The sequence below is a fragment of the Schistocerca americana genome, chromosome 2 (assembly GCF_021461395.2).
Source record: "Schistocerca americana isolate TAMUIC-IGC-003095 chromosome 2, iqSchAmer2.1, whole genome shotgun sequence".
NCBI classification, from domain to species: Eukaryota; Metazoa; Arthropoda; class Insecta; order Orthoptera; family Acrididae; genus Schistocerca; species Schistocerca americana.
The window spans coordinates 421452359-421467273 of NC_060120.1; the positions used below are offsets into that span (position 1 = coordinate 421452359).

Sequence of the window (14915 nt, forward strand, 5' to 3'; positions counted from 1 at the left end):
TGACAGGATACTCATAGACATTTGATGGTTGTGACTGATTCCCACTTACATACATCACACTTTTATGATGAACAGTCAGAACCTCAATACAAAGAATTGTCATGTTTAAGTCTCCCTCTATCTTTTAATAGTTTTCTAATAGTGTGCCCTTCCAGTTTAAGCTGCATCAGTGATTCAATAAGTTCAAATGGTTGAAATGACTCTAAGCACTATGGGAGTTAGAACTATTTAAACGTAACTAACCTAAGGACAACACACACATCCATGCCCGAGGCAGAATTCAAACCTGCGACCGCAGCAGCGGTGGGGTTCCAGACTGAACACCTAGAACCGCTCAGCCACAGTGGTCATCTGATTCAACAAGTAAAGTTCTTTTTTCAGATTCAGTGAATTCTGTTTTATCTTTGTGGTCATTTGCTTATTTTAATTTGTTCGGCTACACTATAATTACAAATGGCTTGCCCAACTATTCAAGATAGTTTTTGGAAATGATATTTCGTGCAATATCATAGAAATTTTTGTCTCTGCCATACACATGAAGTCTTCCAGATTATTACAACAAATCTGAAATCTCTCTCCATTACTATAGTAGTTGTTGTGGCCTGCAATCCAAAGGCCGGATCGACACAGGTCTCCATGCTGTTCTAGCATGTGTAAGCCTATAGTACAGCTGCATGTCCTCAGAAAATATGACAACTGTAGCTTGCTTTCAGCTGTTTGCAGTACCAATACAGTGAGGCCAAGTTGACTTATGTTACAAGGCCAGATCAGGCAATGATCCAGACCGCAGCCCCTGCAACTATCAAAAAGCCTGCTGCCCATCTTCAGAAACTATATGTTTGTATGTCCTCCTGAAAGACACCCATCTAACATGGTTCCACCTATGATACAATTGTATACATCAATGATGCCTCACTGTGGCAAGTGACATGGCTCATGGGGAACTTTACTACTGTATGATAAATGAATTTATGCATTGTATTACCCATGATTTCTTTGCAAGGTTTTGCCACTTTTATATTTATGTCAGCAGGTGGTGTAGTTGACTAATTATTATTTTTGATTCAGACATGTTTCATCCTTAATCCAGATTTATTTCACTTTTAATGACTGATTTTTTAAATGACTGACTGTTTTTTAAATGACAGTAAATAATTTGCATCCAGTGGCATCTAGCTAATCTGTCTAAGAAAAGTGTTATTTTTAATTCAGAATAATTTGTACTGATAATTCTATGTGTAAGTGCTCCTCATATACGTGGAAGGGTTTCTCTAATCCAGAAAACTCACATGTGTACACCATACCTGTAGTACATCCATAAAGGCCTCCTGTAGTACACCAATGGAAGTGTTTATGTAACAACCTACAAGAGTCTCAAAACCACAATCCAGAGAACAGCTATAGATTCTGGAAAACAATACTACACATTGCGAGCTATGCTTCTAATATGTTATTGAAGCTAGTGGTACTCTCTACATCAGACAGAATTTTCATCCTGGGACACAAGGGGAATCCTGAAGGAGATCCCAGCAGGGGGACTGAAATTTTGAGTAGTGAAGAGTTTTGAAGAGGAATATGATATGACCTAACAACTCAGAAGATTTCCTGTTGACACAAATAACAATTCTGAAATTTGCTGCACCTTGTATGGCCAACAGCCACTGATCTGAAAACTTCTTCATGCTGCTAGGGAGAGGAAGGGGAGGAAGTAATGGCTAGGACAGAGTAAGTTGAATTGTGCTGTGTTGGTAGTGTAACTTCTAGTGCCATTTCCCCAGTAGGCATTCTTAAGCTACATTTGTTATGCTGCAAAGCTTTCCTCAACCTGAAGGTTGGTTTGAACACTTGTATTGCATTGGTTTATTGGAGGTGGTGTGCCTTTGCCTTCCTCTTAAAACTTCGAACCAACTTATGAGGCACTTGCAGGGGGACCTATAGTTTAACATGGACTCCAAAACACAGTACAGCTTGACTTTCCTGCTTTTTCAGTGTAAGAAGTGATGCAAGCAATAAGTGACAGGAAAAAATCCTAAGACCAATGTGGGATTGAATACTGGACCTGTAAGTTTGTAGTCTGGAACTCAACCATAGAGTCACCAAGGTGTACTGTGCCACCTCTGCCTCAGTGTGTTGTTATCTGACTCACTTCTACAAGTGGACTATGCATCAAAACTGTTAAGCGTGTGTTTAATAGCACGAATTAGCAACTTGTGGTTTCCAGCATCTATTGTGTATATGGAATTTTGATTACAAAATACATGTTATCTGGCTAAGTTTGCTTCCTTTAATCTCAAATGATCTCAGAATAATTTCTATCTGGGGCTCAGATGAATAATTCACTGAGAAATTTTACTGTTTGGAGTGAGGACTAACTAACCATTTATGTGGTTGTTACAGAAATTAGTTATGTTTGTGTCTGCGTACCATCTCTGACTTGGTAAATGGAGGATCAATGCATCGTGAGGCAGTAAGGGTTAATATACTCTGTACGCTTGTAATGATTACGTAAGTTAATGTATAAAACTCTTACCAATAAATAGTGTGGAAATTGTATCTCTATGCTGCGTCACTATTCTGCTGGTACCCAGTTTCCCACAGTGTTGACTCCAAATTTCTGCATCAAACCACTATTCTGGTGGTATCCAGTTTCCCACAGTGGTGACTCCAAATTTCTGCATCGAACCACAATTTAGCTGTGAAGTCAAAAATCTGCTGCCTCAGTTATGCCATTGAGAATGCTGCCACTACAACTTCACTGTTTCTTCAGCAATGTTGACAACATCTCTCAACAAGTGCTTGTGAATTCCCCACACATTCCATGTGCAAAATCAATAAACATCCACCAAGGCTTGGATGACACTACACTGCTGAATGATATAGTGGCAATGCCATCATTGTTCACCGTATCTTTCGACCAAACTTGCAACACTGCCTATGCAAAGCAGCAAACTGTGGCATGAGGAGCATTGAATATACTGAGTGACTTCAAGATAAACATTCCAGATTTGACACTGAGTGAATCTATTCCTGGTGCTTCAGACAAAAATGCAGTAAAGAAACACAATAAACAGTGTCTGTCCCTCTTTGTAACAAACATTAATCTAAGTCCTTTGACTTTCACAAAGGAAAAAACATTGCCCGATCCAATGCTAGTGTTATGAGCCTTATGAAACATTAATGACCTGAATCATACAGATGCCTTCCACACTGCCATTACAGATGAACAACAATGCCTACACCATACCACCCCATCATTCTGTTTCATCATCCATCTGACAATGGACTGTGGGATCAAGGTTTACATCACCTTTCAGTACCTGTGCATTCTGATTTTCCAGATCCTGTTCTGACTGTTGTGACTACATGCGAGTTCTGAGAGACAGACTATGGCATAACTCACATCCCTGCTGTGCCAGGCAACACTGTTATAACCTTTAATCACTAATAAATTGCGTGGATACACAAAAGTAAAAACAATAGCGGGTTACATGCTACTAACTCCGTATCTGTCATTCGACTGCCGTGCTGTGACATGCGGCCAGCGCCGTTCATAGCCAGGTGGCGCTCTTGCGCTCGGCCGAGCTGCGGAGCGCCTCTATCGCCGTGTTCGCGTACTGACGTAGCGGCACTTTTAAATCTCGTGGCACTGTCAACACTTTTCCCCCCTTTGAAAAAAAACACTCACTTCCTTGGAGGCACGGACAGTGCGGAGACATCCATGGCCTCTTGGGAGGCCCCAAGAAGATCCCACGGAGAAACACAAGAGTATGGTCGAAAATGTCCAGGACGGAAGCTTGCGCGTGGAATGTGCCTCCTGGACGAGATGATGGGTGAAAACTCCAGAGCAGCATCCATAGGTGTCATGGACCTGGGGGTGTGCTCCAGCGAGATGAGTCCTGGAGAATGTGGCATCGCGACTGGGGCCGGTTCTGGCATACTCGGAAGCGGGAGCGACGTCAGCTGCAGCAACACGCACGGAAGATCAGCAGCAGCGATAGGACTGGCTTCTTGGGCTGGTGGAGGTGAAAGAAGGGGCGGTGGCACCGGCGTGGCCACCACTCGTGGGCGCATCTGGTCGTAATGGCGAACAACCATGCCGTCGTCCGTACGTATTTCACAAAGCCGGCGGCTGCGAAAAGCCTGGACCCCCCTGGAATCCATTTAGGGCGAGATCCATACCCTTGTGCCCACACGTCGGCGCCCACCGATTATTTTCCCGCATGAGGGGACACAGTACAAGGCCTGACAGGGTGAAGCAGGTGCAGTAGAGTGCGCGGTTGGCGGCCATGCAAGAGTTCAGCAGGGCTGCGATCACCCAGAGGCGTGAAGCGATAAGAACTTAGAAATTGCAACAGAGCGGCATCTGTGGAAAAATCACTAAGGAATTTTTTCATCTGGCTTTTGAAAGTGCGGACAAGGTGCTCGACCTCCCCATTCAATTGCGGATGGAAGGGTGGTGCTGTAACATGATGAATCCCTTGTCCAGTACAAAAATCACGGAAGGCCTGCGAAGAGAACTGAGGGCCATTGTCCGTGACAATCGTGGATGGGAGACCTTCTAGCGCAAAGATTTTGGACAAAGCCAGTGTCGTCACTGCAGTGATGGGCGACGGACATCGAACAACAAACGGAAACTTTGAGAAGGCGTCAATCAACAGTAGCCAATAAGTGCCAAGGAAGGGGCCGGCAAAGTCAGCATGCACCTGTTCCCATGGCTGCGCCGGATCAGGCCACGGAGAGGGCATTGTACGGGGTGCAGCCAGTTGTTGAGCACACTGACCACACGCAGTGACCATGTGGGCGATGTCCGAATCAATACCGGGCCAACAAATGTGCCTGCGGGCCAGGGACTTAGTGCGAGAAATCCCCCAATGGCCTTCATGCAATAGTTTGAGAACAGCTTTGTGAAGAGAGGCTGGCACCACGACCCATGGAGATGCGCCATCCATGGCCAGAAGAATGACACCCTCACGAATAGACAGATGAAGGTGCAAGGCATGGTAGTTGCGAAGGGGATCCGATGCCCGGCCCTTGGTCCTGTCCGGCCAACCCTGTTGAACAAAACCGATCACCTGACGCAGGACCTGGTCCCGCGCAGTAGCCGACACGACCTGTGAACTTGTAAGTGGAAAACCCTCGACTGCACAATGTTCTTCCTCATCAATGTGGAAACAGAGTAGTTCATCTCGATCGAAAACCGGGTCGGGGCCCATCGGCAAACGCGACAACGCGTCAGCATTGGCGTGCTGGGCCATGGGGCGATAGTGGATCTCATAGTGAAAACGAGACAAGTATAAGGCCCAACGTTACAGGCGGTGAGCTGCCTTATCCGGAAGCGACGCCGAGGGGCTGAACAGAGAGACCAGCGGCTTGTGGTCGGTGATGAGGTGAAACTTAGAATCATACAAAAAAACGCTGAACTTTTTTAGAGCATAAATGATAGCGAGCGCCTCCTTTTCGATTTGAGAGTAACGCCGTTGGGCATTATTGAGTGTCTTGGAAGTGTGGGCGATGGGTCGTTCCGACCCATCCTCATACCGATGGGCGAGAACAGCCCCTAGGCCATACTGTGACGCGTCAGTCGCCAGAACCAAGTGTTGACCCGGACGGAATGTGGCAAGACAAGGCGCCGACTGCAAATGAGCCTTCAGGCAGACAAAAGCCTGCTCACACTCGTCGGACCAACAGAAAGGAACGTTTTCGCGTAACAGCTGATGCAGAGGATGAGCCACCGCCGTCGTGGATGGAATGAATTTGTGATAATAAGCAATCTTGCCTAGAAACGCCTGAAGTTCTTTGACTGTAGACGGCCGGGGTAGAGCGGTAATGGCCGCAACGTGCTGCCGTAGAGGACGTATACCCTCACGGGACAAGTGGAAACCAAGATACACAATGGAGGGTTGGAAGAACTGTGACTTGTCCAGATTGCACTTCAACCCAGCCGAATGCAGAACCCGAAACAGTGAACGCAAATTGCGAAGGTGCTCCTCAGTGGAGGCCCCCGTGACAACAATGTCATGCAGGTAGTTGATGCAGCTGGGAACGGAAGCCGTGAGCTGTTCCAAAAAATGCTGAAAAATGGCCGGCGCGCTAGGGACGCCAAATGGTAACTGTTGGTACTGATACAACCCACAAGGAGTGTTGATGACGAGAAATTCCAACGGCAACTGATGGTATGCCTCCGATAAGTCAAGTTTGGAAAAGAACTGGCCCCCAGCGAGCTTGGTAAATAACTCCTCAGGATGGGGAAGAGGATAAGTGTCAATGAGGCTCTGAGCGTTGACAGTGGCTTTAAAATCACCACACAATCGCAGACTCCCGTTTGGTTTAGAAACCACCACGATTGGCGATGCCCATTCGCTGGAGGTAACAGGAAGGAGAATCCCCGAAGCTGTCAACCTGTCTATCTCAGCTTTGACAGTTGCACGCAACGCCATCAGATTAGGGCGTGCCTGGAAAAACTTAGGGCGAGCTGTAGGTTTAAGAGTAATGTGGGCTTCAAAATCCTTGGCACGACCCAGACCAGCAGAGAACACGGACGAGAATTCAGAACACAATCCATCCAGCTGTTGATACGGAATATCCTCAGATATGAGGTGCACATCATCATCAATGGAGAACCCGAATAACTGGAAAGCATCATAACCGAACAGGTTTTCAGTGCCCGCATGATCCACCACATAAAACGTGAGGGACCTAACAACAGACTTGTAGGCAGTGGAAGCATCAAACTGGCCAACGATAGGAATTTTCTGCTTATTATAAGTTCGTAGATTTCACGTAACTGGAGACAAGGGAGGGGAGCCCAACTCCAAATACGTGCGAGAATTAATGAGAGTTACTGCAGACCCAGTGTCCACTTGCATGCGAATGTCTTTATCCAGAACACGAACAGTAACAAACAACTTATTTGTTAGAGAAAGCACACAGTTAACATCCATGTCCGATGCCTCATCCTTGTCGACAGGAACTTTAGGGGACTGACACACAGAAGCAATGTGGCCTTTTTTCCTACATGAATTACACGTGGCCCAACGTTTTGGACACGCGGCCCTGTCATGCTGTATGAAACAACGTGGACAAGAAGGAAGTGCGGAACAAACCTGCTTCTGTGGTTGCTGTTTTCGCTGCGTGCGTGGCGGCCCAACGCGACGTTGTTGACGCGAGTAAACCGCCGCCACATCGTCGTTTCCCTGTGAAACAGGCAAATTGTCCGCGTCGAAAGTGGTCTGTACGACACCTACATCACACCACGCGTCTATTTGCGCACCAGCAGCGTGAGACACTTCAAAAGATTGAGCGATGCTGAGAACTTTCGACAACGACGGGTTTGGCAGTTGTAAGGCACATTGCCGAACTTCTTTATCAGTAGCAAGCCGTAGAATAGCGTCCCGAACCATTGAATCAGCATAAGACTCATGATGAGTGTCCGTGACAAACTGACATTTCCTACTCAGACCGTGTAGTTCCGCCGCCCAAGCTCGGTAAGATTGATGGGGCTGTTTACGACACCGGTAGAACGCCACGTGGGCGGCCACGACGTGGGTATTTTTTCGGTAATAGTTAGACAATAAGTCACACATTTCCTGGAAGGACAGAGAGGCAGGTTCCCGCAGAGGGGCTAACTGAGATAGCAGCTGATAGACCCGTGGGGAAATCCAAGATAGAAATAACGACTTACACATAGGAGCGTCGACAACGCCAAAAGCCAAGAAGTGTTGCCGCAAACGCTTCTCATAATCCTCCCAGTCTTCAGTGGCCTCGTCGTAAGGAGGGAACGGAGGCGGAGAAGAGGAAGGCAGACGATGAGTAAGCGACGTCGACAACACCTGAATAGCAGCCGTCAGCTGTGTTTGTTGTTCAATGAGCGCTTGCAGAAGCTGTTCCATGTCTGCCCTGACATGAACACACAATCCCACAATTGCTTATTTGATGGCCGAGGTTGTCACTCCCCACCTCCCAGTTGGCCACTTGATGTATACCTTGGATGTTGGTGGTGGCAGAGACAGTTGAACAGTCCTAGGAGCCAACTTCCTCCAGCACTACCAACTAATGCCAGATTTAAATCACATTCTCCTGTTATGACAGAGTGACGAGCAACTGATCTGTGGTATGGTAAATGATACACCACCTGCCGGCACTGCAGCACCCTCAATCACGCTGCTGCAACTCGATACATCACTCAAGCTGAAGCTACAAAGCGAAATACTTTTCAACCAGCTAAGCTTAACGACAGCTGAGACTCTTCATTACATCCTGACAAGGTCATGTACCTCACCAACAAACAACTACAGAGACAAATAGTGACACCACCATGTTACTACATGCAGCTCAACAGAAAGTTGGTGACCATCATCCTGACACTGATCACTACCACAGTGCTGCTATTACAACCACTTCTCAAGTTAGTGAAGCATAATAACTCCCACTTGAGAGGATTCCTGAGACAACGTCATCTGACATTAACAGTTATGGTGAATCACATCACACCCTGCCTCCTGGACACACTCCATGCTCCCCCATTAGACAGCATGCAATATGTATTGTGGGGGACGGTACAGTCCATTTCACTACAACCACACCAGACTCCCTGTCCATTCCTGTGTCCATCATCTAGCTCCTCACAAACTTGAAGTGGCTAAAGCTGCGGTGGACGAACTTTCACGAACTGGCATGAGCTGACTATGCCAACCCATCAAACAGTGCTTGGGTCTCTCCAATAAAACAGCTCATAAAAAGAATGTTACTTGGCACTCATGTGGCAACTGCCACTGCCTTAACGCCCATACAATCACTGACAGCTACCCCATTATGAACTTGCAAAAAATTTCAGTGTCGTTGACTGCAAAACAGCATACCTGCAGATTCTGATGGCAGATGAAGAGGTACCAAAAACTGTGATAATCATGCCATTCAGTCTCTTTGTGTTCCTCTATGCTGTATGGACTAAAAATGTGGCACAGAGATGCCAAGATTTATTGGTAGCTTACTGTTCAATTTGCCTTTTTGTTACACCTATCTGGATGATGTTATGATTATTTTGCAGAATGAGCAAGACCATGATGAACACCTTTTTATCCTCCTTGATAAGCTGGCCTCCGATGTGGTCAATGTTGCAGAACAATTTTTGACCTTCTCCACAACCTTGCTTATCTGAGCCCTACCACACGCCACATCAGGCCACATCTGGCCTAACATTGAAACGGGTTGTACCACATGGAACAGGACTTGTATGTGTGCCAGCAGGCAAGGACTGACATCCACACACAGTCCCCTTTTGGTAAATTGCTGATGGCAAAGGGGGAGTTCCATCTCATCAACATAGACATCTCAGGAGCACTCCCTGAAACGCATAGTTCCCATTACATTCTGTCAATCATAGATCTTTTTACATGATGGGTGGAGGGCACGTCCATTTCCAACATATCAATAGACACAGTAAGAAAAACTTTCATCAACAGCTAGATTGCCAGATTTGGCTGCCCAGCCTCCTTAATGTTGGAGCAGGGTCAGACTTTTGAATGCTCACTATTCAATGACTTATGCCACCTATGCAGATGCCACCAGTTCCACACAACCACCTAGTACCTCCAGTCCACTGGCCTCATGGAAGAGTGGATCAGGCGATAAAAGCTGCTCTCATGTGCCACTCAGAATTGTTGATGGAGGCCCTTCCAAGGGTTCTTGTAGGCATTCACACAACACATAAAGATGACCTTGATGTGTCGCTCACTGAAATAATATTGTTATGGTGTAAAGTCAAACACTGGCATACCATTTGGGAATGATAGAGCAGAGAGGGCTGTTGTGAAAAATGTCAGTCAATTGCACACTAACCAACCCCTCTCTAGGATGACAATGCAATGGCAGTGGCCTCTATGTGAAGAGGACATAAGCACTATACCTGATTGGTTGAGGCCCAGTAAAAGAGAAGCTTCAGGACTAGCAACCTGAATAGAAGCATGAACTGTATTACTTCGCTTGTGTTAGGAATTGTGCACACTGAGAAAGCTGGTTTATTTTGCCTGTTGCCCTTTGCTTGTGACACATCTATGTAATTCTCAAAGTTAAGTATAGTCTTTTATTTTTTGTAATAAAATTAGCTTGAATTGTTGTCTAGTGATCCAAGAAAGCAGGTTTCCTAGACACCACCTATTTGATGACTAGGTAGGATTTAACAACTATATGGTGGGCCCCTCACTCTACCCATTGAATCCATAGTGCATGCTATGGTCCACTTATCAGACTTAGTGGTGCGAATGTGCACACACATCCAAAACATCAGTGTGCCAACCCCTCATCTCATGGCACAATGAATTTTTATTCATAAAGACCTGGCCACTTGTTCTCATGTGATGCAATGTACAGACACAATGAATCCCGCTCTGCAACCACCATTTACAGGACCATACTAAGAGCTGAACTGCGATAAAAACACTTTTGATATCAAAATTGCTGAAAAAATAACAAGCAGTATGAACATAAGCAGATCTGTCACAACAGACACTCTCCACCCCCACCATCTCTTATGCACCTCTCAGTCAATTTCTAAGTGTGTGTAAATCTCCATGATTTTCTGTCTGATGACATATCTGCCACATTACATGATACGAACCTTGTGGTTATAGCTACCTAATGGACAGGTGGTCAGTTGCAAGTGCTGTCACACACAATCCACTGCTGTTCAGAAATTGATGTGATGGGACTCACCTCCCATTTTCAGCAGACAGTACACTCACCATCACCACCTTGGCCTACAGTACTACCAGCCCTGCAACACCTCCTGTGGATGAAACAGTGCAAGGAAACTCCGCCAACATGCCTCCCTCTCCAATTGCCACTCCTGAGTCAGCAACAATTAAAGATGCCCCAGAGACTACTTCCATATCTGCCAATGCCACCAGTGGTAACCTGTTAGTTGTACTGCTGACATCACACTTTGCGCATGCCCTGCAGCCCCCTGTGCACCTTGCTGACTACAATGTGTCTTCCATCGCATCAACCATTACAAAGCTGCCTACGTCACTCATGACAGACAACGCCCCACTGCAGCCTATTCTCACATGCTCTGCTCCATAAGGTTTAGGCTCTGTGGTGGCATAACACCTCTGACTCTGTAAATGGAGGATCACTGCCCAGTGAGGCAGTAGTAGTCAGTACTTTCCATATTCTCATAATGATTACATGAATTATCTACATTGTGCTTACCAATAAATAGTGTGGAAATCATATCTCTATGCTGTGTCACTATTTTGCCAACACTCTGATGATACTCCTTTTCCCACACATTCAGTTAATGTTGTGATCTGTTTTGCAGGGTTATAATATAGCCCAACATTCACACCCAGATAGAGTGTATGATGCAGCAGTATCAGCTACTACACATAAGATTGGAGGTAGCCGATATGTCATGGCCATCATCCCAGTTGTCAATCTGCTGTCACATGTCAGAGCAGCAACATGAAACATATTGATACCATCAATATGTCTTCTATCTGTCAAAAATGGCTTTCCATCTCAAGCTGCAAACAACCAGCATGGAACTGAGCAATCTGTCATTACTAAACACCATTTTTGAAGAGTATGGAATTATTAAAATACATAAAATGATTAAATTAAACTGATAAAACAGTGGAAGTAGAGTGAAACTGAAGTGAATGGAAAGTCCCATTGATTTTCCTGACAATGTGCCGTAAATGTTGTTAATGGTCCTACCCAAAGATGTACCCAGTAAGAGGCAAGGCAGAGCAGCTTACACTCTCCTGCCTCCCTTCCCTCTTCCAACCTCTATCAGAAAGACATATGTAATAATTCTGCATCAGTATGAACAAAGCCAGAACATGTAATAGACACTGTCTAGTAAAAGGTGGATCTAGAGCTGTTTCATTAAGAAATTTTGGATTTGACCACCTCCGGCTCCCCTTAAACTAACTTATGCTAAGGACAACACATACACCCATGCCTGAAGGAAAAATGTTTATTGCTTATTACTTTTCTGCTGTTCATGCAATAAAAGTACCACATGAGGCATGACATTATAATTTATTAATTCCTTGCTACTAACTGTATTCATGACATTTTACAGACAGTAAACACATATACCACTCAATATAAGTGCAAAATTATATCATTGCATGACACATGGTTCAGGACATATGACATCATTAACAGTGAAATGCATGAAAAACTGTCTCATTATGCATGATGTTTTTAATTTATTACTTCTTTGCTACTAACTCCATTCACAATAAATTTTACAGACAGTATCCACATATGAATTTACCTGCAATGGTCTATCATTGTATGACACATCGTTCATGAGATCTGAAGTCATAAACAGTGAGATGCATGAAATACTACTGCATTGTGCATGACATTAAATTTACTGCTTTGTCGCTACTAATTCCATTCACAACACATTTTGTAGACAGAGTCCAGATATCCCACCGAATGTACTTACAAAATTGTACCACTGGATGACATATATTTCAGGAGAGATAGTGCCATGAACGTTGTGCATGAGCCAGATGCTGCATAGTATGGGTGTGGATGCAAAGCTCTAAATACCTGGGCAGTGCTGGGTTTCTTCATAAGAATGAAATAAATAAAAGCACTACATTGTCACAGACAAATGTAATTTGGGGACTATTCAATTACAAAAGCTCATGGACAATAAATAAGTTAACCTCTTAGATGAAGCAGGCACTGCACAGCAGCCTTTGAGTTCAGTATGTTTCCCTGATAGTGGCTATACTACTACTGCAGAGATAATCTTTGAAATTTCATAGTACATACCAGAACCTTGAGTCCGCTGTGATATTGTAGGGGTTGGAGAACTCTGACCTAGCTGATTAAATGCTTGAAGATAGAACTGATGTCTGGTACCACACTGGAGATTTTTTAAAGTGAAATGTGATTCATGAGCAGGGATCTTTATCTTCTCCCACTCACCAAATTCTCTTTTGAAATGTAGATAATAACCTGGAATTACACCATCAGCAATTAAAAGCACAAATACAAACAAATAAATTTATTTATTGCATGAAAAGAGGTGGAAGAATGTTGAAACTAGAATAGACTTTTAGGACAATGGTTTGAGCCCCTAAGAGGCTGTACTTTCTTTTGTGATGAATACACTTTTGTTTAATAAGACAATGGATCTATAAAACATTTCTCCTAGTAACTTAGTTTGTCATAAAATCAACATATCCCTCCACATCCAGGTCAGATTCTTTTTTGAGGACATTTATTCATCACATTACATCAACAATTAATAGCATTCACCATACCTTTTACAGTACTCCCTCTTGATGGAGGTGGCAGCCATGACAGGCTGATGGTGGATGTAGAGTGAGAAGCTGCTTGAAAGTCTGTTGGAGCAGATGGAACTGAAACAATTAAAAATAAGGTTCATGTTTTTTGAGGCAAAAACTTTTAAATTTGTGTACAAATGCAGAAGATAACACGAGAGATAATATTTAATGGATGTAGCGTTCACATATGAGGGGTTAACTGAGATCACTGAACAAAAATTTGATGATCATAGCTTGGCCAAATTATATGACTGTGATATGCTGAACTGAATTTGTTTATTTATTTTTATTGTACAATTTCATAGCCAATTAACAGTGGTGACAATTAAGAGACAAAAAATGAATATAAGGATTATTCAAGAAATATCACATAGAAAACAATGCAAGTCATTACTACATAAAATCACATACAGCTATGCAAAATCTAATATTTGTCAGTAATCCATGAGAAGTTTTGTACAATAGGATTGAAATTTTATAGGAGAACCTCTGTATGACTATAACTTGATGTAGAAAAAAGAAAGAACCGATTGAAATATCACTACATCAAAAGTGTCTGTCAATTTGTTGCGAGTATATCTTCATAGTGATAAAAGAGGAGACACAAGCAGATGGCACAATAACTTTGTGTAGATTCCAGTAATTGTTACAAATCATAATCAATGCTGCATGCACTTAAGTAGCCCATTCCTAGTAAAAGGAAGTTTGTTTTATCATCAGTATGAGAGGATTCTGAGTACCAGTTTTGATGGATAAAAATTCAGTTTGTTTTGATAAAGAAGGTCTGGATGCGTTCCACATCTCCTGAAATTATTTTATGAAGTCATGGAAATCCTAAATCATGTTAGGCTAGTTAGATTTGAGCCCTGCTATCCAGAGTATGTTTAGAATTGCACCCTCTATCTTGGTTCATCACATTTCACAGATTCTCAATTACTGACTGATCAGCTAATTCTGCCAGACAATGAATTGACTGGTATGAGGTACTTCATAGTTGGACACTTGGTGCCATGAGTTGTAGCTTATTGTCCCTCACCACCAGCTACTATTCCATCCACAACTGCGTGATTCTTTATTTGAAGAGCAAGAGAAAAGCCTACATGAGAAAGCCTCCTTGTGTTGTCTTCAGGCGTCTTCAGCTGTTACAGCAGCTTGTTTGTTTCCCCACATCCTAACAGTATGATGCATATATTCCAGATTACCTTGTTATAGAACTACAAGAGTGTATAGTTTTCTCTGCTGACCACATTTGATGTATTGTTAACAAGGCACTAAAGAAATTATTGTGTTGATGTCTCATCTGCTTCTTTACTTTTTGGATAATATGCAGCTTTGCTCCAAGTATTGTTTAATTCTCTAGAAAGACAAATCTTGGAGAAAGCAAGCAGTCTATGAAAATCTTGTCTACCAGTGTCTACAATAAAACTGTGATACTTCTCTGTATAATTATAAAATAAAGACGTTGAAGTTAAGTGCATTTTTGTAATTTTGTCAGCTTTTAGAATAATATAGGCACTCTTAAGAAATGAAGCTATGATAAAGCTTTTATTTGAGGCATACCCATCTTTTAATGACCATCATCCTCATATGCCACTGGAATCA

General features: G+C 43.6%; 1 protein-coding gene across 1 annotated transcript in view; it reads right to left on the reverse strand.

The window, feature by feature from the left end:
- LOC124594064 (Down syndrome cell adhesion molecule-like protein 1 homolog) overlaps nt 1–14915 on the reverse strand; it is a 137643-nt gene that overhangs the window by 57194 nt on the left and 65534 nt on the right. The window contains exons 11-12 of the mRNA XM_047132414.1: nt 13290–13388; nt 12796–12981 (exon numbers count right to left, since the gene is read on the reverse strand). Coding sequence (XP_046988370.1) covers nt 12796–12981; nt 13290–13388 — 285 coding nt within the window. The remainder of the gene's footprint in view (nt 1–12795; nt 12982–13289; nt 13389–14915) is intronic.